The sequence below is a fragment of the Salvelinus sp. IW2-2015 genome, unplaced genomic scaffold (genome assembly GCF_002910315.2).
Source record: "Salvelinus sp. IW2-2015 unplaced genomic scaffold, ASM291031v2 Un_scaffold2058, whole genome shotgun sequence".
NCBI classification, from domain to species: Eukaryota; Metazoa; Chordata; class Actinopteri; order Salmoniformes; family Salmonidae; genus Salvelinus; species Salvelinus sp. IW2-2015.
In genome coordinates this window covers 1-26,758 of record NW_019943402.1, presented here as the reverse complement: position 1 = coordinate 26,758, position 26,758 = coordinate 1, and the positions used below count along the sequence as shown (strand labels likewise).

The following is a 26,758-nucleotide window of genomic DNA, read 5'->3' as shown; positions in this document are numbered from 1 at the left end:
TTGTAGCCTTACCCGGATTTTTAATGAATTTACTTTTGTCAAAGACCTAGTTCTGGTTCAGAGGAACAAAAAGTGGGTTATTGTATGAATGGCTTCATTTCTGTTGGATTCAACATAACACTTACACGTTTTACTAGTTTTCTCACATTACGTTTACTTCAGAGGATAGTCTGTTTCAGGTCCTTTGCTGGCATGACAGTAGGTCTCATAGCGAGTGACAAAATTGCCGATATATCTCTGTGACAGATCGTCTACTTCCTACTTAGAGAGGTTTCTTCACACACTGTTTGCTGGGTAACTTGAACTTCATTTTGGGCCTCGTCCTCACATATGCAGATAGCTCGCATCTTTTACGTATTCGAGATGGAGTGTTTCTGCGGGACTCGTTGCTGGGCACGGTCCACCGGTACTTTCAACTTGTCCTTGCAATTATGATGTTTCTTGATTTTGCTATGGGTGGACTTTTGAGTGTTATCTGGAGGACTGGTTAGATAGAGTGAGCACTCCAGGACTCGGGGCTTGAAACGGCTTCTTAACGATAGCACTCCTTTTGGCACTCGTTGCACCGCGGATCATGCACTTAAAAGGCCTCTTCCGCTGTTGGAGTGCGTAGATGGACGGTATATTTACAAGACACAAAATCAAAATGCGACGAGAAGTACTCAATGTTTCTGTCTAGTGTGACCTTTTGGTCTCTACCCTTTTGGGTCTGTCGCGGTGTGGTTTTGGGATCCATTGTCATCGCTTGAAAGTACCCAGCACGTTTCATCTTCAAAATGCCCTTGCATGATGGAAGGTAGGTTTCATGATGCAAAATCTCACGATACAATGGCCCCATTCTCATTCTTTACTTTACACAGGATCATCCGTCTGGTGCCTTTGTGCAGCAGAAAACAGCCCCCAAAGCATGATAGTTTCCAGCCCCATGCTTCAAGTAGGTAGTGTGTTCTTTGGATGCAACTCAGCGATTCTTTGTCCTCTGTCCTTCCACACCACCATCCGACCGAGTTTGGAGTTGTTTTTATGGTCTCAGCTCTGAAAACAAGAGTTGCTCATTAAATTGAAGATTACTGCTTTTAGTTTGGGCTTGAATAATTTTCAGTCGTGTTCGTTGCTTTATCACTCTCACACCATCTCGCTATCTGACCTCCATCTCTTCTTGATTTTTTTCCTGGATCGGTTTGTGAATATTCACCCAGAATTGTGGTACTCGCTAATTTGAATTTTTAGAAAGACGAGACTTCAGTACTCCATGGACCTGGACATCGCTAGCATAGTTTTCCCTTAATAAGTTACATCAGGTGGATTGATGGCTTTAAAGCAGGGAAAGGATTGTTAGGGCGTTGCTTAGCATCACTCTGAGGCAGGATTGTGAGTCGGTCGAGACTCCTTAAATCTTCTGTTGGCGCCGGCGTAATTAACTGTGTGTTCCAATATTGCAATAGAAATAGGGTAGGTCGGCTCTTTTACTTTGGTCCAGCTCTCTGCAGGTCATTCACTAGGTCCCCCGTGTGGTTCTGGGATTTTTTGCTCACCGTTCTTGTGATCATTTTGACCCCACGGGGTGAGATCTTGCGTGGAGCCCCAGATCGAGGGAGATATCAGTGGTCTTGTATGTCTTCCATTTCCTAATAATTGCTCCCCACAGTTGAATCTTCTAACCAAGCTGCTTACCTATTGCAAGATTCAGTCTTCCCAGCCTGGTGCAGGTCTACAATTTGTTTCTGGTGTCTTGGCCATAGTGGAGTTTGGAGTGTGACTGTTTGAGGTTGTGGACAGGTGTCTTTTATCTGATAACAAGTTCAAACAGGTGCCATTAATACAGGTAACGAGTGGAGGACAGAGGAGCCTCTTAAAGAAGAAGTTACAGGTCTGTGAGAGCCAGAATTTGCTTGTTTGTAGGTGACCAATACTTATTTTCCACCATAATTTGCAAATAAATTCATAAAAATCCTACAATGTGATTTTCTGGAATTTCTTTTCTCATTTTGTCTGTCATAGTTGAAGTGTACCTATGATGAAAATTACAGGCCTCTCTCATCTTTTTATGTGGGAGAACTTGCACAATTGGTGGCTGACTAAATACTTTTTTGCCCCACTATAGGTGAAGGATGCTTTGTTGCGGAATAGGAAGCCGATTCTAGATTTAATTTTGGATTGGAGATGCTGAATGTGAGTCTGGAAAGAGAGTTTGCAGTCTAACCAGACACCTAGGTATTTGTAGTTGTCCACATATTCTAAGTCAGAAGTCCAGAGTAGTGATGCTAGACGGGCGGGCAGGTGCGGGCAGCGATTGCATTTAAGAGCAGTTGGAGGCCACGGAAGGAGTGTTGTATGGCATTGAAGCTTGTCTGGAGGTTTTCTTAACAGTGTCCAAAGAAAGGCCAGAAGTATACAGAATGGTGTCGTCTGCGTAGAGTGGATAAGAAGAATGAATCACCAGCAGCAAGAGCGACATCATTGATGTATACAGAGAAAATAGTCGTCCCGAGAATTGAACCCTGTGGCACTTCCATAGAGACTGCCAGAGGTCCGGACAACAGGCCCTCTGATTTGACACACTGAACCCTATCTGAGAAGTAGTTGGTGAACCAGGCGAGCCAGTCATTTGAGAAACCAAGGCTATTGAGTCTGCTGATAAGAATGCGGTGATTGACAGTCAAAAGCCTTGGCCAGGTCGATGAAGACTGCTGGACAGTATTGTCTTTTATCGATGGCGGTTATGATATCGTTTAGGACCTTGAGTGTGGCTGAGGTGCACCTATGACCCGCTCGGAAACCAGATTGCATAGCAGAGAAGGTACGGGGGGGATTCGAAATGGTCGATGATCTGTTTAACTTGACTTTCGATGACTTTAGGAAAGCAGGTTAGGATATATATATAGGTCGGTAACAGTTTGGGTCTAGTGTCTCCCTCTTTGAAGAGGGGGATGACCGTGGCACCTTTCCAATCTTTAGGGATCTCAGATGATACGAAAGAGGTTGTACGGGCTAGTAATAGGGGTTGCAACAATTGCGGCGGATAATTTTTGAAAGAGAGGGTCCAGATTGTGTAGCCCAGCTGATTTGTAGGGGTCCAGATTTTGCAGTTCTTTCAGAACAAATTACACTGGATGGTGTATCAATACACCTAGTCACTACAAAGATACAGGCGTTCTTCCTAACTCAGTTGCCAGAGAGGAAGGAAACTGCTCAGAGATTTCAACACGAGGCCAATGGTGACATTAAAACGGTTAGAGTATAATGGCTGTGATTGGAGAAATCTGAGGATCGATCAACATTGTAAATTACTCCACAATACTAACATATATGACAGTGAAAAGAAGGAAGCTTGTACAGAATATATTCCAAACATGCATCTTGTTTGTAATAAGACACTAAAGTAAAACTGCAAAAAAATTGGATAAGAAATTAACTTTATGTCCTGAACAATGCGTTATGTTTGGGGCAAATCCAACGCATCACAGAGTACCACTCTTCATATTTTCAAACATGGCGGTAACTGCATCATGTTATGTGTATGCTTGTCACCGGCAAGGACTATATATTTTTTTGTTAATAAAAATAAACAGAATAGAGCTAAGCACAGGCAAAATTCTAGAGGAAAACCTGGTTCACTCTGCTTTCCAACAGACACTGGGAGACAAATTAATCTTTCAGCAGGACAATAACCTAAAACACAAGGCAAAATATACACAGGAGTTGCTTACTAAGATGACATTGAATGTTCCTGAGTGGCCTAGTTACAGTTTTGACTTAAATCAGCTTCAACATTTATGGCAAGACTTTTTTAAATGACTGTCTAACAATGATCAACAGTCAACTTGTCAGAGCTTGAATATTTTTTTTAAAGAATGTGTAAATATTGTACAATCCAGCTGTGCAAAGTTCTTCGAGCAGGTGAGTCAAGCTCATTCACATGGCGGTCCAAGTGCCTGCTGGTTTTAGTTTTTTACTTTCAATTAAGACCTAGATATCCAGGTGAGGGGAGCTCCTTACAAATCGGTGACCTTAATTCATCAATCAAGGAAAGAGTGTGAACCTGCAGACGCTTGGCCCTCCATAAAATGAGTTTGTCACATGTCTCAGAGACTTACCCAGAAAGACTCACAGCTGTAATCGCATCCAAATGTGATTCTAATATGTATTGACTCAGGCGTGTGAATACTTAAGTAAATTATTAGNAGACTTACCCAGAAAGACTCACAGCTGTAATCGCATCCAAATGTGATTCTAATATGTATTGACTCAGGCGTGTGAATACTTAAGTAAATTATTAGATATTTCAATATTTCATTTTCAATAAATGTGAAAACATTTTCAATTAACATGTTTTCACTTTGTCATTATGGGCTATTGTGTGTAGAAGGGTGAGAAAAATATATATTTTGAATTCCGGCTGTAATAGAACAAAATGTTAAAGTCAAGGGGTATAAATACTTTCTGAAGGCACTGTAGCTAGCTGCCTACAGTGACAAGAGGAATAGATTTGATTTGGGAATTCCTGTAGCTTGTTCTTTTCACTTTGATTAGATCATCTGGATGTCAGACAGCCTCTATGGGTTGTGGTGCCTACAACCTATCAATTTGATTCAAGGCATGGAAGACACAAGTTGGAACATTCAAACCCAACAGAACAACACTACATCAGTGTGTGAGTATGTGAGATGCATGTGGGCTGTTTTTTGGTGAGACAATTTGAATGACAGCATGGGGATAAAATGTTGCACAGGCTGCTAAATCTGGTGTGAAAAATACAGATGCAAAATGTAGTGATACCAGTGGTATGGTTGTTACATTGTTTATTTTATGATTTCAAGTCAGTAGCACAGCCCCATCCCTGTCTTGTCCAATCTATAGAAGGGGTTTTCTTGGCCATTGTTGCCAGGGGCCCCAGAAAGACTGACTAACATTTCTGCGTGCAAAGGGGAAGTTAACTCAAAATATAAAATGACTGTTCGATAAACCAAGACAGTTTTCGATGTTATGATGTAGAATCACGTGGCTCAAAGCGCTGTTTCTTTTGTTAAGTTACCTGGAGACGGTAGTGGGGGTTCCCTGGCTAGATTGTGGTGGAAGAGGAGACGCGTGGTTTGAACAAAAGCTGGATGATCGTTTTTTGCCTGGGCTGCTATTGGAGGATCTACGTTGAACATTTACATTTTCCTCATCAGTCCTGCCAGAGAGCCTGCCTAAAAGTAAAGACAGTAAGTATTAAAATAGCATAAGAAAGTCACTCATGTATGTTGGAAATAGTAGCATCTTGTTACTAGTATCACAGAGGCTAGAAAAACTCCACCCTGAATCTAGTTTTAATGAGAATTCACCTCTTCCCTATGTGAAAACACAGAGCAAGAGACTGACTGACATGGGAAGTACAATTTCCTTCAGTAGAGGAGTCAATGATGAGGAAACAGTCAGCCTTATCTGCTGCCCATAGCAACCTTCCTGAACCTTTGTCTGCCCTGACTAACGAGAAACCGGTAACTGCTGATACTGGTAATGGAGACGCTACTGTTCTAATGTGTCCCCCTCAGAGTATTTTCATGTCCTGAACTGTGTATCTGATACAATATACCCATATATTTGTGCGATATGTGCTGCGTTTGTCTGTTTCTCTATATTTGATTATGAAAACTAAGACCGGCGCAAAAGGAAACCATTAACGTGTTATATCCTTCTTTTTTTTTATATATATATATTCATTTTTTTTACAGCCATCTGAAGAGAAGATCAGCAAGGAGGTAGACAACTGCCATAACATGCCACCTATGAAGGAGCCCTTACAAAGACCCCAACTACAGAGAGAAAGTAGAAGCCAGCAGAACAAAGTGGTAGCTGAACCCTCTGACACACGGTCACTACCAGGTACCCCTGTTTTGGCTGTCCTTCCTAATCCCGGAGAGGTAAACTCTGGTGGCATTAATCACAGAAGAAAGAGCACAAAGATGCAGGCAAACATGGAGAAAATGCATGTTAATTCACATGCTACTGGTCATGCTAAAACTCAATGTGAAAGTGCCAATCCTGAAGTGCATTTATCACTTACTGGGAGTGAGCAAACATTGAACTGTATCACAAAAGAGCTGGTGGGTGTAACAAGGCCAGCAGCGGTAGACGTTGTTAGGAAACGTGGTCGCCCTCACAAGAAGGCAAAGATGCGGCATACTGTGCTACAAACAGAGGAGAGTTCTTCTCATCTGAGCACTGCAGAATCAAAGGATTGGAGTGAAACAATGTCTGACAGAGCGAATGACATTTCTTTTACTACAAACTGTGTAGAAAACAGGGATGACACGTCTCTCAGAGCTATTGAAACAAAAGCAATACCTCTAAACCGTGAACCAAGCAATACAGCGGTGTCTGTTCTTGACTCGTCCCCCCAAAACCATCAACCAGCTGAATCCAGCCCTGTGGCTATCTCACCCTTGGAACCAAAAAGGAAAAGGGGACGACCAAAGGGGTCGACTAAGAAACAACCAGGAAAAACCATGAACACTATTTCAGTGCAACAATCCCATGTAACAGAAGAAAAAATGGCAATTAAAAAGGAACCTGATGAGATGCTATTTGAAGAGGAAAAGAGAGGAAACATTGGTCCTCAGCCTGAGGAAGCTCCTGTTGAGCCTAAACACAGAGTAGGACGYCCACCAAAGAAAACAACACTCGTGAGGCAGTTTGCATTAGCACAGAGAAAATCACAGAGAAAATCATGTTCTATTACATCTGTGAATTCCCAGGATATTCCACCACAACATCAGAAGATTGAGACTGAGCGTTCACTAGATTATATTGCAAGGCATGTGTCTGTGTCACTTAGTCGCGTTGATTCTCAGAGAGGTGGGACTGCTGACATGATCTCTAATGTGAAGTGTGAGGATATTGAAATAGAGCTGGGGGATTTTAATTCCCTGGCACAGTCAAATTGTCTCATGTCTTTTCAATGCCACACTGACACCAGTGTGAAGGTTGAGCCCTGTAATACTAGTTGTGATGGCACTGAGTTCAAAAAGCCACTCAAAGTCGACAAACGCAGAGAAACTGCTGGCACTGCTCCCAGAAAGCGATCCCGGTTTGTTTTTGGAAAAACTAAATACAAAAAAGGYAAGAGGAAAAGGTGCATTGATGKTAGAGGTAGACTCCAAKGTGTGACCTCACYGGGAGATCCAGACACCATGTCAAYGCAGGCCGATGAAGGCAATGGTGATGTTGGAYAGGAGATGGACTGTGGCGAGTTAGCTTGGGAGTATGAGGGRAACACAAATGACAGCTTTTCAAATGGAAGTAAGTCAACAGATGAAGGATTTAAAGATTTGCCTGAGAGTCACCAAAATCCTATCATCACTGATGTAAACATATTAGAAACTATGTCGCATGAGTCCTTTTTAAAATCAAATGTCGTACAAGGTGAAGTATTCACAAGGGAAAAAATCAAGGAAGAGAGAGATGGTGTAGGTGATGAAACTGAATATAACCCAACAAGCAGTTGTGGCCTGAAGGCTAGGGGGAGACCAAAAGGGAGACCAAAAGGGAGACCAAAAGGCACAGGGAAAACATGTGAGTACTGCGGTCGCCATTTTGATTTTGTGTCTGTATATACCGTCCATCTACGCACTCATACAGGCGAAAGGCCTTTTAAGTGCATTGATTGTGACCAAGACTTTGCCCAGCTATCTAACTTAAAAAGTCATATCAAGAAACATAACAAGCGCTGTCGGCCTCTGAAGTGTCCTTATTGCAAAATGAAGTTCAGTAACTCAAAGGAATTGCTTGCTCATTGCAAGTGGCACTCGCAGAACCCGAACCAGGACTCTGAGTCTGGGAGTAAAACGAAGGATAACAGAAATGAGGCCATTCATACACCCCTTGTTTCTCTGAAAGAACGGAGAAAAAGGGGTAAGGGGGGGATACTCAAATGCCACATTTGTGGGAAAGTATTTCCCTTTTGGTCTGGTCTGCAGGTTCATATACGTATGCACACTGGGGAAAAACCATATATCTGTAAAGTATGTGGGAAAGCCTTTAGTAATCGCTCATCAATTCGTATTCATGAGGTGACCCACTGGTCCATTAAGCCTTACAACTGCACACGGTGTGGGAAGAGTTTCACTCAGTTGTCGTCTGCAAAAAAACATCCCTGCAAGGGTCTGAGGGAGAGTAATGACAGAGATGGCCGGAAAAAGCCTTTCATATCTTTTACATGCCACATCTGCGAAGAGAGATTTGTTCAGAGGCGTCAGTACAAAACCCACCTGAAAACCCATGCTGGTGTGAAGCTCTTTCGCTGTTTATTCTGTGACCAGCTGTTTAGTGTGATGTCAGAATTTGAAGAGCACCACCAATATTGCACCAAAGTTAGGGGGGAGAAGATGACATCTGAATTTAGGATTTGGAAACCTAGAGCCCCTAATCAGCAAAGATCGCAGCAATCAAGTGTCAAGAGTCATTCACCAATCAAGAGTCATTCACCAGTCACCCAATTAGTATTTCCTGCAGCTGCTGATAGTCAACCATTTCAGAACCCTGGACAGAGTTCAGCTTCCTCTGTCTCATTGCTGAACTGTGAACCTACCCCACAGCAAAAATCAAGTGGTCATCAGTCTTCACAAACACATGCCAATAAAGCTATTGCTACAACTCTGCGCCCCTTCCAAACATGCATTATACCCACAAATAATCTCACCCCCCTTGTATCAAAGTTGAATAGTCTAGATCGTAAATCTGACCCGAGGAAGTACTTATGCCCACGTTGTGGAAGACTTTTCAGACACACAGGGAGACTCCGAGCCCACATGCTAACTCATGCCCACAGTCAGAGCTACACCTGTGACTGCTGTGGAAAGACCCTMGAAAGCTGGAAAAAGCTTTGGCTTCACCAGCGAYTCCACAGACAGAAACTAGGACGGTTCTCATGTCCAAAGTGTCGCCAAGGTTTCCGCTTCGTTGGGCCCTACAAGCAGCACATGCTGCGAGAACACCCGGAGTACCAGTGGATCGATGAGAGACCAAACAAAACCCTCCAAGGACTTGACCAGCAGCAGTGCCTGCCTTATCAATGTGAGGAGTGTAACACCAGCTTCAGGACACTAGATTTGCTTTTCAATCATCAGCTTTGCCATTCCTCACCAGGTGACCACAGTATGTGGATACAGGACGACTGCTATGATTACTCTCCCTCGACACATGAACATGATGTACCTTACAACATGAATGGATTTGACCCTCACATGAACAGTGGCGTAACACACTCCCATCAGGAACTCCACCATACCTACTACCCTTCTCCGCCTCTTCAAGCAAACCACCCACGAGGTTCACATCTCCTTCATTACTTTTCCAACCATTCAGACCTACTACATTCACTGTCACCCCTTATACCTGTGCCTCCCCCAATGCAACACCCAGGTTTCCAACCAGGCCTCCGGTCATATGACTCCACCCAGCCGCTCACAAGCCCTATATCGCCACTGTACTCACAGGTAGAGACCATTCCATACCCTGACAGAAATGATGGGAATGTAAACAGGAAGCGGAGTAGAATTTATGGGAATGCGACTAAACGTGCTGCTAGATCCAAGGAGGACAAGGCGACAATGGGGGGTTTGGATTGTGCGGAGTGTGGTGTTCAGTTTCCTGCTGTCTCACAACTCTATGAGCATTATTTGCAGCATGCCAGGGGAGAGGTGTAAGAAGTGAAAATGAGGAACCTTTTTCTATCACAAAGGCACGTTATCCCCCCATCTCTTTCTCAGAGGTTTACCTCTATCAGTTTAGAAATGACTCGTACGTCAACCAACAAAAGTGGCATTTTTAACACATAAGAAGTTGTTGTATTGATGTGTTTGAGTGAATATTCTGTTGAATGGAGATGTTACTCTGGTTGCTTGTTGGACATGAAGGAAGCTGATTACTTTTGGTTGTTATTTGAATTACTTACACTATGATCAATTTTAAATTGACAGTATTTTATTGTCCCTTAATCTGAAAAGATGGTCAGTGCTTTTATACACTTCAGTAATTTTAGCAGGTTTTGAGACGAGGACAGATCATGGCCTGCAATCTATTTTTCAATGGTAGTTTGAGTGTAAATTGCAATGCTTGATCATGGAACATTGTCATACCTCCTAATGTCATTGTTAACCTCTTCCTGTCAGACTCTGATTCTCAACTGATGATTTATGTCATTTAGTCTACCAATACAAGTAATTAACATCTATTTTAATTCTGTCCATTTATTTAAAAGAAAATTATAAACCTCATGTTTTGCATGTTAGTCATTTATTCTGTGGTTGTGTTAATTTGTAACTTATGCAAAAAATTATATTTTCACTGCCAGTACTCTAGTAGTTTTACCTAATAGGCCTACATTCCCTCATGTTTACAGAAAGTTATTTTGTTGAGAAAAGCAGTTCCTGTTCTGTTGCTGATGAACTGACAGCTGTTTACATACTGTATATTTTACTTTCTAGTTTCACTCAGTTATTAATGTCAGACAAAAATAAAAGCCACCTTTCTAATGTTGTGCTTATTTAATTGCAGACATATAGCCTCGCACAAGTACATATGTAGGCATACAGGACACGTCATGTGGGATTCACTTGCTGGTTCGAATTATTTTGTTGTCGAATGCCCTTTTGAAGGCACTGCTCTCATGGAACTATTGAATGGTTTTGTAGTTTGCTCACTGTGGAGAACAAGCTAATTTTCCCCAGATGATTAGGGAGTCAATGAAAGGTTCAACATTTTGCAAGACTAACTTTGAATTCAGATTGATGTGTTATGGACTACATTTTAATTTTAAGAACATGTGAGGCTAATTGTTACTAAATGTAATTACTATTTAGGAATTCCACTTTTTTTGCGCCCTTATGTATAGTGTAAAATTGTAACAAAGCGTTATTATAATGGTGAGGCGCCGCTAATAGTTTATTACGGTTACAGACGACAATGGGGTGTGATCCAAATGGGCGGCAGTAAATCAGTCACGCCACGGTCAAAACATTGGGGTGAAAAAAATGTCCTTCACAATCCTATCATCGGATGCGCACCGGTTGACATCAAACATGAAAAAGATGCATACAATTTAGTTCTAATGCAAATATGTGTATTCTACTGCAAGCAAGAGATGTAGTTTACCGGTATCTTTGAAATATTTTACACCCTTGCAATAAACCGCAAGGGACAGAGGATCCATTGAATATTGAGGAGCAAGCAAGGTAGGCGACAGAATTTGAGGTTATTGACGGTCACAGCCCTATTCTATCCATGAAATCTTGCACCAATTAGTCACCGAGTTATCCTGCCTGTGACTAGGTGTTCTGTTTTGACCAAAATATGTTATCTTTACTGCGAAGGCTATAAACTGAAGAAATTACACACATGTTATTTAACCATGCTGGAAAAGTAGTCTGATCGGTGACCAGAGTATGGTTCTACAGCTGACAGACTGTTTATAATAAGGACCAAATGTTCAAGCCATTTCTTTTTGATCATACCCTATTGATGTGCCTACTAATCTCAAAGAATACAATAGGATGGAGACAGTATGTGGTAAAGGAGGGACATTGGATGGTGACATGCTGATGGTCATCGTTAAACAAGAGGAAGAAGACCATATGGAGCAGATGTCCAATGGTCCACTGTCATCTGACACGCTCATCAAACAGGAGCAAGAAGAGGGCCTAGAACAAGGCACTACAGGTGGGTCCAAATAAGTGTTTAGGAGCCTGCAAGCCAACACTTGCACAGAAACAGAATTGTAGTATTGATAATTTTACAACACGATACAATATATTAGTCTCTTATTTTCAACCTTGATTCTCAACACATTTTCTTCCTTCGCTCCTGCTATCCCACTAAATCACAGTCGCGCTTCAACTCCAGCTCCAGGCGACCAACTCCCTGAGGAAACAGACACCCTGGAAGAAGGAGGAGGAAATGAAAGACTGAAGAGAGGTGCTGGTCTGCTGTTGAGACTGAGGATGTCTCTGGGCAGCCCAGCCTCACATTCAATTCGCGCATATATGTACAAAATGTATTTCAGCAGATTTCGTGCGTTTTTGTGCATTTTTGGGGTGGTTCAATTCGTTTGAAAATACACGAATTTCTGTGCTACTTAATTCGTGCGAAAATACACGAATTTAACCAGTAGGCGACACACAAGCCGTTGCAACAACCATAGACGCGATCGCCTGTATTTATTTATTTTACGTTATGAATATATAGATATTTTGTCTTTTTTTAACCATATAACCATAAGAGGTTATATATATATATTGTCTTTTTTTAATCCCTATTAAAACATTGTGGTTTTATGCCTATATGTACTGTTTTCGATTTTTCTGAACAGACTTTTCAGTATAGAATGAATGTAAGCAATGCATGATGGTTAATGTTGTTTTATTCGGTTGTAGTTCCATGTGTTTCTTAAAAAATAAACGTGTAAACCATTTTTATTGAACATAATGTAACTGAAAATACAATGGCAGCCTTGCCATTGTCCATCAATAACAAAACTTTTTTTTTTTCGTATAACATTTGGGGAAACGTATGCAGTCATTGTAGTCTTACATTTTGTTGGCCAACCAAAATTACCAAAACGTTAACCCGTAATAAGGCTAGGGTGGCTGAGTGTAAATACATGGCTCTGAGTGTAAGCACCTTTTCACTAGAAACGTTCTTGTGTTCAAATTACCGTCAGTGCGAAATAGCTAGAAAGCTTTCGTATTTCCACTTGGCTGCACCTACGGTTACGATAACGATAAATCAAGTGCAATACCTGCGTCGACCTGTGTCGAACAGCAAAACACCGGAAAGCTTCTAGCCTACCGGAAAGTTACAAGAAGAACAAGAATAGTTACCTCATCCGGTCATGTGACACTCTGGATGCCCCCTAAAAGCAATTTCAACCGTTTTGAAAAATGACGCCTGGTAACCCCCAAAAAATACCAGGTGCATGAAAACCTCCATAAATCACTCAGGCCATTGACTCGAGAAGAAAAAACATAAAATATTTTCCAGAAGAAAAAACATAGAATATTTTTTGAAAACCTCCATAAATCACTCAGACCAGCACCCATTGATTTGGGGCGGTAGTATAGCGCTCCCAGAGCGGGTATGGAAGTCTGGATCGCCCCTAAAAGCATTTAAGGCTCTGTGTGTCTTTAAGCACCATACTTTTTCACTCCATCCTTGCTGTGATGTAGGTCGTTGTTGAGTGTGTAGGTGTGATAGTGTCGGTGTGTGGGGTGTTGTGTGTGTGTGTGTGTGTGTGTGTGTGTGTGTTGGTGTGTGTAGAAGACTTTTCTTTGACATCTGTTTAGAGAAATTACTGATTACAGTTCATGAGGTTGACCGAATTCACACATTTAAAGTTTTGGAAAGATCTGACTTTTTTAAACCTTCGAAACAGCACCTATGACCCATTTAAGGCACTTCCGGTTGGCACAGAAGCTATAAGTAAATACATATCCTGATCGGGGTATGCTTTTACAGAATCCTGAGTTTTAAGTCTATACGTTAAGAACTGACTGATTTACACAGGGTTGAATGCACTATATATCACAAACTGCTGGTTGGGTATGAAAACACTTTTAGGGTGATTTTATCACTTCCGGTTGCTCCAGAAGCTTAGAATCAACACAGGTAGACCTCATAGTGGCTTGAGGATTGTCATTGAAGACAGGTTCATAAGACATCATAACCCACATAGGCTTCAGGTTGAATTTAGGGTGCAGGCAATGTGTTCCTATGGGGTGAGATGTCATTGTAAACTGTTTTGATGTAAACAACCTTCTTTTAACTGTTAAGGGTTAATGCCACACGGTCAATGTAGGCTTGCACAGAGACCTTAGGAACGTTCCTGAGGTCAAATTGTGCTTGAAACCTTAACAGTTCTCTCTCTGTCTCCCAAAAGCAAAGACTTGAAATGAGGTCAAGGTCATCTTCTGTCACTGTCGCTGCGCTCAGACGAGCAAGCTACGGTCAAGCGGGGCATCTCGTTGAACTCGGACACGGCTTATGTGATTCATTGTAGTGTGATTCAGATGCATTTTGATGTTTTTCACTGTTGAAACATATGCAAATGCACAAAAGTCAACTAGCCAAGTCAGTGTCCATTTCAGCCAATTAGATATTTTCAAACACCAAACTGGATACCATCTGATCAAACTCACTTTTCCAACTCGCTCTTAAGCCAACTATCACATATTCCAGAGAGCCCACAAATCACAGCGTCTCCATTTAACTACCATAAAATCAAATATACTAGTTTATGTTCTAGCTGCGGGTCCCAGTTTCACATTATGTTCTAGCCCTATTGTGAGCGACACGCGAACTCCCAAGTTTGGCTCGATACGGTCATTCGGTGTCCGAGCAAAAACTTAATTGGTGCTGAAATTCCACTTTTTCCATGCTTTGTTACGGGTCCTTTGAATGAGCTATCGGACAGAAATGCGGGGTTTCCCTATGGGCCGAGCCGGTTTCAATGCACCTAGTCTTGCAACTCTGGACTTTTTAAATGTCACATTTGTAATGCTCAAAATGAATTGCAAGTCAAATCAAATCACCAGGCTTTTTCATCCGTCCGCAGAACTTCTAGACCCACATAACTCACCGTGCTAAGTCGATGAGCTCTAGAACAGGTTTTGTAAAGTTTCAGACACTCTAGTTGACGGTTTCTTTAAAAGTTCAAACAACGAAATAACTATTGGCAGGCACGTCTGCCTCTAAGCCCTCAGTTCTTCACTCATACCTTCTTGTGGGTGTGTACATTTTTCCTTGAAAGTCTATGGATGACATGACTGATTTACAGTTCATGAGGTTGCCTATTCACATATTAAGTTTGGAAGATTGACTTTTTTTAACCCGTCGAAACAGCACCTTGTAACCCCATATTATGCACTCCCGTTGGCACAGGAGAAGCTCATAAGTAAATCACATATCCTGATGGGGATGCTTTTACAGATCCCTAGGTTAAGTCTATACGTAAGAAACTCACTGATTTACACAGTTGAATGCACTATTTCTCAAAACTGCTGGTTGGGTATGGCAAACACTTTTAGGGTGATTTACACTCCAGTTGCTCCAGAAGCTTAGAATAGACACAGGTAGACCTCATATGTGTCTGATGGATTGTCACTGAAGACATTCATAAACATTCATAACCCACATAGCTTCAGGTTGAATTTAGGGGGCAGGCAATGTTTCCTATGGGAGACATGCATTGTAAACTGTTTTGATGTAAACACCTTCTTTTAACTGATTAAGGGTTAATGCCACACGGTCAATGTTAGCTTGCACAGGGAGACCTTAGGAACGTTCCTGCAGGTCAAATTGTGCTTCGAAACCTTTAACAGTCTCTCTCTGTCTCCCAAAAGCAAAAATATGAAATTGAGGTCAAGGGTCATCTTCTGTCTTTCCTGTCGCTGCGCTCAGACCGAGCAAGCTACGGTCAAGCGGCATCTCGCTTAATCGGCACGCCTGGAGATAAGTGGCAATGCCATTGCAGCTTTGTGTGTCTTTAAGCCACCGTACTTTTTCACTCCATCCTTTTATCCCCTTTTCTTCGTGGTATCCAATCGCTAGTAATTACTAGTCTTGTCTCATCGCTACAACTCCCGTATGGCTCAGAGAGACGAAGGTCGAAAGCCACGCGTCCTCCGAAGCACAACCCAACCAAGCCCACTGCTTCTTAACACAGCGCGCCTCCAACCCGAAGCCAGCCGCCAACAATTGTCGAGGAAACACCGTGCACATGGCCCCCTTGGCTAGCCGCACTGCCCCCGGCCCGCCACCAGGAGTCGCTGGAGCGCGATGAGACAAGGATATCCCTACCGGCCAAACCCTCCCATAACCCGGACGACGCTAGGACAACGGACCTCCCGGTCCCGGCCGCTGCGGCAGAGCCGCGCGAACAGAGACTCTGGTGATCGGCATCTAGCACTGCGATTGCATGCAGAGCTCGAGACCACCTCTAAAAAATGCATCGTCTGCAACACACTTGCATGATCTAATTTTCTTTTAAACCCTTTTTCTCGTGAACAACTGACCAACTTCTCCTTCACCAATGTACGATTTCTCTTAAATACGATAATAAATGGCTGGTTCTTTTTTTCCTGACACCCGTATCTTATGTACTTTGAACGTGAAGCGGTCAAATTAGCACACCTACTTTGCGTTTTGACCTTTATCCCAAAAAATGGCCACTAACTCAACCAAGCGTTGAGGCCTCGACGCCATCTTGTTCGGGGCCAACTGTCCATTACTCTCGAAATATTTTCCGTTAGAGAAAAGGCCACCATGCATTTTGCAATCTCGCTTATGTCCATTCTTGCCAAATTATAATTTACTTATCCCTCTGAGTCGGGAATTCGAGACTGCAGGAAAAATGACCAAAATGTTATTTCTATAAAACGGAACCGAAATCCGACCGAGATCTGTTGATGACTTCCTGAAGATCTCTCCCCCAGCGCACACCCACCGCCGTCCGCGAATTTAGAAACGTTGGCCAGAACGTCTAGTAAGGACCTACATTGTGCAATGTGGCGTTTCTCACTAACCATATGGCGAGTGCTAAAATGTTCCCTTAAGGCCATAAGTGTAAGCCAACATAATTCATTATTTTACATTAACATGTAATACATGCATTATGAAGAAAATTGTGTAATTTAGGCTCCACGAAATATGAAATGGGTTATGAAGAAAATCGTGTATGGTTGCCTACATGACAAAAAGGCGTTCTGATTACAAGTGCAGCAGTATCCAAAGTATTAAGCGAAATTAAGCACAGAAAACAGCATTGGCATTAATAAAACAATATTTCCCACGAATTAGGTCGCCCGTAAATGTGCGTCTTTTCTCAAAAATTCTGTTCAGCAAGTCTAAAACAGTACATATAGGCATACAACGACACATTTTAAAACATGGTTAAACAAAGACAACATTTCTGTATATTCATGACGTTGAATTAGCCATTAAGAAGAACAAAAATGAAATACAAATTATCTACATGGTTGTTGCAACGGCTTGTGTGTCGCCTACTGGTTAAATTCGTGTCTTTTCGCACGAATTAAGTAGCACAGAAATTCGTGTATTTTCAAACGAATTGAACCACCCCAAAAATGCACAAAAACGCACGAAATCTGCTGAAATACATTTTGTACATATATGCGCGAATTGAATGTGAGACTGTGTTGCTCTGGGTCAGACTCCAGTTGGTGCTGCAGACTGTGTCAGCGCTGCTTCAGTTCCTCCTGGCAGCTAACGGGACACTTGTACTGGCATCGCGGCGCGGGGGAGGACGGGGTCGCCCACGGCCACAAGGTCAAACTGGAGTTCCAGTGCCCAGTGTGTTGCGACCGCTTCCTCCGCCCCACAGCCTTCATCATGCACAAGCGCAGTCACATGGGCCAGTCCCAGTACGTCTGTGGGGTCTGTGGACGGACGCTCAAGAGCCTGCGCAAGCTGGTCTCCCACAAGCGCTCACACTACTGCCGCCGCAGGACTGTGGCTGAACGACAGCAGTGCCATGACTGCAGCCAGAGCTTCCGAAACCTGACGGCACTCAGAAAACACCGGGAGAGACAGCACGGAGAGGAGAGGAATTGGAAAGATGAGGACAGGGCAGTGAGAGAGGAAGAGGAGGGAAGCACTGCAGTAATCTCTAATGATTCAACTAGAGTTTCAGGTAAGGCTGGTTCTTTATTAATATTTCCTCTTGTTTAGGCTATGGATTCACCTCTCATTTGCAAGGTACTTGGAATTCTGTGAACTTGTGTCTTGAATCCGATTATTCTGTTCTAGATATGATATGCATCTTGTTATTTTCTCTTTTCAATGAATCAGTTTTTACCTGTATTTGACAATCTTTCCTCTTTGCAGCAAATTACCACATCACTTGTGTATCCACTGATTCTCCTGACCCTGTCTAATTGCTTTCTCTTCCTGTAGCCCAGCCTCCCCAGTCTACTCAGTGCCAACAGTGTTTCATGACCTTTCAGGATGCAGAGACAGAAGAGAGGCATTTACGCTTCAAGCACCCAGTAGAGTATGAGAGACATCTCAGAGGTCGCACAGTGTTTGCCTGCTGTGTRTGCGACRGTACYTTCCCCTCCTCCRGRCTGCTKTCAGCTCACCAACGCACCCACAGCAAGTGGAGTCTGCCCCCCACTGGACCAGAAGACTCTGTCCAAGAAAGCACAGACGGAGGAGAGGCTGAGGGTATATAGAATTTTTGAATGTTTTTAATACAGTCTATGTACTTATTATTTCTTTCAGTTTTCACGTTTTATAATTATACATTTTTTTGTGATTTATTTAAAAAAAATTACAATGTTTCTATTGTCACACACCGAATAGGTGCAGTGAAATGTTTTTTTATATGGTCAGCCATAGTAGTACAGCGCCCCTGGAGCAAATAAGGGTTAACTGTCTTGCTCAAGGACACATCAACAGATCTTTCATCGTGTCGGCTTGGTATTTCAGGTATGGACAGTGAAAAAAACAGAGCTGGTCCAACGAGCTGTGAGCACTGTCATATCATCTTCAATGACCCTCGAAGCTGGGAACGTCACATGACGGCCAAGCACCCCCCATCCCTGTCGACACCTACTTCACCAGGGAATGCCTACCTGACTTCTAGACCTGCCAGGGGTCAACTACGACCCTATCGCTGCTCKTCCTGTGGAGAGAGATTCATACAGGAAAGCACCCTGACCAAACACTGCACCGAGGCACACGCCAGCTGAGAGAGGATGGTTCTGGGAGCATAGATACCAAGATGAAGAGGACAAGAGGCAAGTTGGAGTGATATATACACTGCTCAAAAAAATAAAGGGAACACTTAAACAACACAATGTAACTCCAAGTCATCACACTTCTGTGAAATCAAACTGTCCACTTAGGAAGCAACACTGATTGACAATAAATTTCACATGCTGTTGTGCAAATGGAATAGACAAAAGGTGGAAATTATAGGCAATTAGCAAGACACCCCAATAAAGGAGTGGTTCTGCAGGGTGGTGACCACAGACCACTTCTCAGTTCCTATGCTTCCTGGCTGATGTCCCGTGTGGCTCAGTTGGTAGAGCATGGCGCTTGCAACGCCAGGGTTGTGGGTTCAATTCCCACGGGGGGACCAGGATGAATATGTATGAACGTTCCAATTTGTAAGTCGCTCTGGATATGAGCGTCTGCTAAATGACTTAAATGTAAATGTAAATGTAAATGTCTTGGTCACTTTTGAATGCTGGCGGTGCTCTCATCAGTGGTAGCATGAGACGGAGTCTACAACCCACACAAGTGGCTCAGGTAGTGCAGCTCATCCAGGATGGCACATCAATGCGAGCTGTGGCAAGAAGGTTTGCTGTGTCTGTCAGCGTAGTGTCCAGAGCATGGAGGTGCTACCAGGAGACAGGCCAGTAAATCAGGAGACGTGGAGGAGGCCGTAGGAGGGCAACAACCCAGCAGCAGGACCGCTACCTCCGCCTTTGTGCAAGGAGGAGCACTACCAGAGCCCTGCAAAATGACCTCCAGCAGTTTCCTTGTCACGATACTGGTATCGTCCCGGCCCTAACAACTTGAAAAGCACCGTGTCAAAACGGAGGAACTGAATCGTCAAGAATGTCATTGTATGCTGTAGTATTTCCCTTCACTTGAACTAAGGGGCTTAGCACAAACCATGAACAACCATTATTCCTCCTCCACCAAACTTTACCTATGGCACTATGCATTGGGGCAGGTAGCGTTCTCCTGGCATCCGCCAAACCCAGATTCATTCATCGGACTGCCAGATGGTGAAGCGTGACTCATCACTCCAGAGAACGGGTTTCCACTGCTCCAAATCCAATGGCGGCAAGCTTTACACCTCTCCAACTGAAGCTTGGCATTGTACATGGTGATCTTAGGCTGCTCGGCCATGGAAACCCATGTCATGAAGCTCTCAATGAACAGTTCTTGTGCTGACGTTGCTTCCAGAGGCAGTTTGGAACTCGGTAGTGTTTTACCGGCACACTGGAGGTCACGTGTCATGAGGGCAGTCAAATTCCACGTGACCATTTAGTCACGGTAATTAGGCTTCTCCAAGCTCTGATGCTGATGGTCATTAGTAGCATACCAAACTTGCTAACTGCCTGGCACTCTATTGACCTATCACTCTGACATTAATGCAAATGTAATCAAAAATCTAATCAAACACTTAATGAGAGCCCATGAGCTCATGTTGTGCAACATTTCTATAGGCTATGCAATTGAGAAAACAGAATGATGGCCTCTATTAAAAAGAGGAGGATCCCATCAGCTTTCAATAGGCTAGGTCTACTAACTATTTCTCAACTTTCCTAATATTAAGCACATTGCTTATCTTTAAAACAGGAGTATAGCCTATCTGGCTGGAATGAAAATGAACCACGAGAAAAGCGTCCTCCATTCACTATTTAAGTGCATAGATTACATGTATTTTTTTCTGCAAACCCTGTTTCGAGACAGTTGCATGATAATGGTGTATTATAATTTAAAATACATTTCACACATATGTTATTTAGTATACAGGAAAGTATTCAGACCCCTTGACTTTTTCCACATTTTGTAACATTACAGCCTTATTCTAAAATGGATTTTTAAAAATGCTCCTCAGCAATCTACACAGAATACCCCAAAATGACAAAGTGAAAACAGGTTTTTAGAGTTTTTGCAAAATATAAAAATACTTATTTACATAAGTATTCAGACCCTTTGCTATGACATTCGAAATTGAGCTTGAGTGCATCCTGTTTCCATTGATCATCCTTGAGATGTTTCTACAACTTGTTTGGAATCCACCTGTGGTAAATTCAGTTGATTGGACATGCTTTTGAAAGGCACACACCTGTCTTTATAATGTCCCACAGTTGACAGTGCATGTCAGAGCAAAAACCAAGACATGAGGTCGAAGGAATTGAGACAGGTTTGTGTCGAGGCACAGACATGGGGAAGGGTACCAAAAAATGTCTGCAGCATTGAAGGTCCCCAAGAACACAGTGGCCTCCATTATTCTTAAAAGGAAGATGTTTGGAACCACCAAGACTTCCTAAAGCTGGCCACCTGGCCAAACTGAGCAATCGGGGGAGAATGGCCTTGGTCAGGGAGGTGACCAAGAACCTGATGGTCACTCTGACAGAGCTGTAGAGTTCCTCTGTGGAGATGGGAGAATCTTCCAGAAGGACAACCATCTCTGCAGCACTCCACCAATCAGGCCTTTATGGTAGAGTGGCCAGACAGAAGCCACTCCTCAGTAAAATGCACATGAGAGCCCGCTTGGAGTTTGCCAAAAGGCAGCTAAAGACTCTCAGACCATGAGAAACAAGATTCTCTGGTCTGATGAAACCAAGATTGAGCTCTTTGGTATGAATGCCGAGCGTCACGTCTGGAGGAAACCTGGCACCATCCCTACTGTGAAGCATGGTGGTGGCTGCATCATGCTGTGGGGATGTTTTTCAGTGGCAGGGACTGGGAGACTAGTCAGGATCGAGGCAAAGATGAACGGAGCAAAGTACAGGGAGATCCTTGATGAAAACCTGCTCCAGAGCGCTCAGGACCTCAGACTGGGGCAAAGGTTCACCTTCCAACAGGACAACGACCCTAAGCACACAGGCAAGACAACACAGGAGTGGCTTCGGGTCAAGTCTCTGAATGTCCTTGAGTGGCCCAGCCAGAGCCCGGACTTGAACCCGATCAAACATCTTTGGAGAGACCTGAAAATAGCTGTGCCGCAACCCTACCCATCCAACCTGACAGAGCTTAAGAGGATCTGCAGAGAAGAATGGGAGAAACTCCCCAAATACAGGTGTGCCAAGCTTTTGTAGCATCATACCCAAGAAGACTCAATGCTGTAATCGCTGCCAAAGGTGCTTCAACAAAGTACTGAGTAAAGGGTCGGAATACTTATGTCAATGTGATATTTCAGTTTTTTTATTTTGTATAAATTAGCAAACATTTCTAAAAACCTGTTTTTGCTTTGTCATTATGGGGTATTGTGTGTGGATGAGGGAAAAAAATATTTAATCATTTTTAGAATAAGGCTGTAACTTAACAAAATGTGGAAAAAGTCAAGGGGTCTGAATACTTTCCGAAGGCACTGTATGTAAAGACAAGATTAAATCAAGAATAGTGTGATTGGTGACAATATCAGCCTATCACTTAATGATGCCCATTTTAACGCAAACAGCGCATGCTTATTTTGCAACTTTTTCAAATCATAGCTGCACACCTCATGTAGCCTGGCCTATATGCTTTGATAAGGTTTGTATCACAACTAAAGTGGCCAAGTAACTTCTTAAAATGAAGCACATTAATCCGCTTTACTACAGGTGTAGAGCCTAACTGGCATACATATGCAGCGCGTGAGTTTCAAGTTTGGGGAAGGTAATTTTCACCATAAAAAAATGCACCTTCATAATAAAAGCATTAAATGCATATTTTCATTTGTGGTCACTTTTGAGAATGGTGTTTTCCTGCTAATGGAACATTTGTGCTTATTGCCTTTTGCCGTTTGCTCATTGCTGGGCTTATAATGTGAAGAATAGCCTAACAATTTATCAACCTTTTTAAGCTAAATGTTCTAATCTGTTTCGTCAGGCTCTTTGCTTGAAACAGTTTTTTTTATGCTAGTGGTTGTATTAATTTGAGATCTATCGCATCCCACAACTGTCCCAGACTGTTTGGAATATTTATTTCTCGCACAGAATAGAATAGGTCAACTTTTGTACTATGGCGGATAGTAGTTCGTTAGGCCTACTCATCTTGWTGGCTGACGAAAAGTAAATGTGGACAGTTCTTCCAATATCTTCAATATACGCCTCGGAATTGGATAAGGATGTGTGCAATTGTTTTTGTCTTCACTTGTAGCATGTGACAAAGACCCAATCACGTGACTGCGAGCCATGTGAGTGAGAGGTGCTTCGGCACGCAGCCGGGGAAGGGAATTATAATTATTGTATTCAGCCCAAGGGAACAACAGTCACTGGCCGCAAAAGGCATGGATTTTTTAGAGGGCATTACGGCCATACAAAGGGGATGCAGCCGGGAAATTCAAGGCTCTTCAAATTGTGAATCAGAGACTGATGAAGTGTGTATAGCCTACGCAAAAAACAAAGCAGAGCTCATGCCTTTCGTGCAACTTTTTTCAAATCATCATTAGAGTTGCATCACGCAGCCTTAGAATATGTTAAAATCTAAATATATAGCCCAACATTTGTATCACAACTAAAGTTATTTATATAACTTTAAATTAAGCATATAGGAGTACCTGTTTCTTTGTTAACCGCTCAACACAGAATAGCTGCATGTGCGCACTCCCTCATTGTTTGGAGAAAATATATTTTCTATTTTATTCAGCTATGTCCAATTGTATTCTTCATACTATAAATAATGCTACGGAATTCTAAGCAAATCTTGTCTGCTAAATGAACTAGTGTAGCCCACAGCCAGATCAGGGCCTAACATAAGAAAAATGCTATTCTGTTCTTCTGAAATAGACTACATTTTCTTCATATCATGTTTCTTTATACCTGTCTAAAATAAATAATGGATTTATTATGATGGTGTAGAATATATTAAATGGATTTATTAGACTTTTTAAAATGTAGATGTTCCAAAGGTCTGCATCAGTGGCTTGTAGGCCATGTGTGGAAGCCAGGAGATGCTCAATGTATTTATGTTGATTAACGGTCAATTACTGTGAGACCGACAGATATTTGCTTGAGAATCACAATTTCATGAACCCCACAGCCCTAGTTGCAACCGAGGACAGACAATTGTTACACACTACGCACTTCAGCACTCGGCTGTCCCGAGCTTGTGTGGCCTACCACTTCGTGGCTGATCGGTTGTTGCTCCTAGAAATTTGATGAACTGCCTTGTTGGAAAGGTGGCATCCTATGACGGTGCCACCTTAAAAGTCACTGTGCTCTTCAGCAAGGCCATTCTACTGCCAATGTTTGTCTATGGAGATTGCATGGCTGTGTGCTCGATTTTATACACCTCTCGGCAACGGGCGTGGCTGAAATAGCCCAAATCCACTAATTTGAAGGGGTGTCCACATACTTTTGCATATATAGTGTATGTTCCTGTAGAACATGCAGAATCCAACCAGTTAGTGAAAAAATAACCGAAGACAGTGTTTAAAAGTAAAATATAATTTATTTTCTCATGACAGTTGTTGTTATCATGGATTTCTGTCTTAGAGAAGATGTCTCCTCCAGTCTAGATCAATTAGTTGGAGGACATGGTGCTGCTGATCCAGGATTTGTAGTTGCAGACCTTGGTGTAGACACCAGGCTTGTTCTTCTGGGCACAGCCGTAACCCCAGGACACAACACCCTGCAGCTGACCATTGCACACCACGGGGCCACCGGAGTCTCCCTAATAGAGCGATGGGGAGACAGAAATGAAAGGTGAGCAGATTTGTTTCAGGGTATCAGTCAATCTAGGTTGAAGGATGGTTTTTGGAAATTCTGGAATCGTATTTTCATTAATTCAGTGGAAGTGCTTCAACTCTGCTTACCTGGCAAGAGTCCTTGCCTCCCTCCATGAAGCCAGCACAGAACATGTTGGAGGTGATCTGTCCAGGATAGGCGCTGTTGCAGCTGCTGCTGCTCAGGATGGGGAGATCCAGGCACCTCAGAGTGTCGGGGTAGTTGCCTAGAGACGGGCAGAAGAGGATTAGTCTCTCAGTCATTCTGTCTTTGGTTCTGAGTGGTCAGTGATATAATTTATCATCAGTTTGAGAAACAATGAATACCAAAAGTCTTTGTGGGCATATTGTTAATGCTACTCACTGCTGCTGCCGGATAGGTTGCCCCAGCCAGAGACCAGACAGCGAGTGCCAGAGCTGGCACAGCTGGAGGGCAGAGCCACAGTGCTCACATAGCTGTTCAGGGAGGCYGGCTTGCTCAGCTTGATCAGCATGATGTCGTTGTCCAGGTTGCGGCTGTTGTAACTGGGGTGCATGATGACCTTCACTGAGTCGATGAACTGCTCAGTGCCCTCGTTGACGGCAATGTTGTGCTCACCCAGACGCACCTGGATGCGGCTGGGGAGAGAGTGAGGGGAGGGTTAATCAGATGTACTCAGACAAATACAGTTTCATGTCGAACATACTGTAGATGGCTTTGGTAAATGTTTTTGAAGAACGTTTCACCAGTCACTTACGACTTGTAGCAGTGAGCAGCAGACACCACCCATGTGCTGGAGATCAGGGAGCCACCACAGAAGTGGTACCCAGACTGCAGTGATGCCTGGTAGGATGCAGAGTTCTTTCTGCACTCATACCCTCCAACAATCTTGTCATCCTCATCGTCAATGGGGGCAGCGACTGAGTGGGATGTAAAGGAGAAATCGTTGTAAAGAAAAAGGTCAAATGTACCAAACGTTTCAAGCAGTGTATAGTTATAGCTTCATCCAGAGTTGTATTTTCATGCAGTCTCCAATCTTTTGGCCCACATATTATTTCCTGTTGAATAAACCGGTACTCACATGCCACAGTGAACAGAGCGAGAAGAATAATGACCTTCATGGTTGTGTCCGTTTTTGCCTCGGTACTGAGCCACTGTCAGAGCCCTCTTATAAACCCACTCTGTCCTCTGCCATTGGTCAGTCTCAAGGGCATACATGTATACATTTCCATTGGTACCTGTCAAACAGTAACTTGCGTGTGAACGGACATATGGCTAACGAGGCTCCTCAACTGAGGATGTGTGCTTAACGGCATTACCTTACATCCCTACGTAAATTCCTATACTGTTAAAATGAATAGACATTTGCCCCATTTTTTGACTCATTGAAGGAATATAGAAATGTGTATTCATACACAGTGCTTGGTTTTGTGTCACATACTTTCTCCAAAATAGATTCACTATGAGGCCACAAGGGGGAGTTTTATGACCTTGCATTTGAAGTAAGCCTAGCATTTTGCAACTGGTTTCGAGTATTGGTCAGAAAGGAGAGTGTCTCTAAGGGTTCCTCGGCTTAATTTATCAATATAGGCTGTTTGTTACTGATCCTGTTTCTTTGATATAAAAATAGCTATAAAACAAACAGTATAACAACATGGATTGTATAACAACATTCATCATATGATCATGATATCTAATTGTTGTAATCTAGTGATATCATGTTTTATTGACCTCAGAAATACCTATAGATGCTGTACAGTATCATAGATGGTGTTAGAAATACAGCAGAATGTCACTCATCATTTGTACATTTTCAGAATGTATTTGATTGCATATAAATTCATGAAAGGCTTTCTTTTTCAATATTCAGGGACAGGAAATAATTTTTTAGATTGTCACTAGAATGTATTTAAATGAAATAGAATAATATAATGCTCTATTATACATTAGGAATTTTTCTTGGTATATTACAGGAAAAAAATGGCAGATATGACAAAAATAAACATAACAAAGTTGATATGTTTGGTACAATGTTAACACATAGAATAGATGTTTAGTCTGGACAAGAACAGTTGGTACTGTTTGCTCAATGAGATGATGTCATGGGGAATTGTTTTGGTCTTACAGGTGGTGTGTGACCTGTAGGTGTGTTTGTGCGTGTTTATCTGAGGCATGTACCAGGTTGAGCTACTGATCAGCCAATTTCTCGCAAATCCAGTGCCGCCGTTCACGACACCTGAGATCATTCCAGTTTTTCTTTTGGTCATTGAAGGTGTTAACCTCAGCACAGTCCTCAGTAGAGTCGATAGAGGCACCATTTGGCTCACCAG

At 42.7% G+C, this 26,758-nt stretch overlaps 2 protein-coding genes, 1 long non-coding RNA gene and 1 other non-coding gene across 5 annotated transcripts in view; 3 read left to right on the top strand and 1 right to left on the bottom strand.

Moving 5' to 3' along the window:
* LOC112072836 (uncharacterized) overlaps positions 1-10,517 on the top strand; it is a 15,514-nt gene extending 4,997 nt beyond the window's left edge. The window contains exons 3-6 of one of the 2 annotated variants that reach the window (XR_011476345.1): positions 4,534-4,654; positions 5,032-5,207; positions 5,351-5,499; positions 5,718-10,517. This is a non-coding gene — a transcript (uncharacterized protein). The remainder of the gene's footprint in view (positions 1-4,533; positions 4,655-5,031; positions 5,208-5,350; positions 5,500-5,717) is intronic. The other variant, XR_011476346.1, reaches the window with a different exon arrangement.
* Positions 10,518-10,961: 444 nt separating this feature from the next.
* On the top strand, positions 10,962-12,451 carry LOC112072838 (uncharacterized). The gene is made up of 3 exons (XR_002894398.2): positions 10,962-11,216; positions 11,524-11,700; positions 11,867-12,451. It is a non-coding gene; the product is annotated as an uncharacterized lncRNA (long non-coding RNA).
* Positions 12,452-16,570: 4,119 nt separating this feature from the next.
* On the top strand, positions 16,571-23,410 carry LOC112072844 (zinc finger protein 135-like). The gene is made up of 3 exons (XM_024140243.2): positions 16,571-17,686; positions 17,950-18,219; positions 18,484-23,410. The coding sequence occupies exons 1-3, from the start codon at positions 17,167-17,169 to the stop codon at positions 18,744-18,746; spliced, it is 1,053 nt and encodes a 350-aa protein (XP_023996011.1). The 5' UTR covers positions 16,571-17,166; the 3' UTR covers positions 18,747-23,410.
* Positions 23,411-24,154: 744 nt separating this feature from the next.
* LOC112072835 (trypsin-3) lies at positions 24,155-25,617 on the bottom strand. Its single transcript, XM_024140233.1, has 5 exons — positions 25,510-25,617; positions 25,186-25,348; positions 24,813-25,066; positions 24,539-24,675; positions 24,155-24,396 (listed from the first exon to the last, which is right to left on the bottom strand). The coding sequence occupies exons 1-5, from the start codon at positions 25,547-25,549 to the stop codon at positions 24,247-24,249; spliced, it is 744 nt and encodes a 247-aa protein (XP_023996001.1). The 5' UTR covers positions 25,550-25,617; the 3' UTR covers positions 24,155-24,246.
* Positions 25,618-26,758: the final 1,141 nt, after the last annotated feature.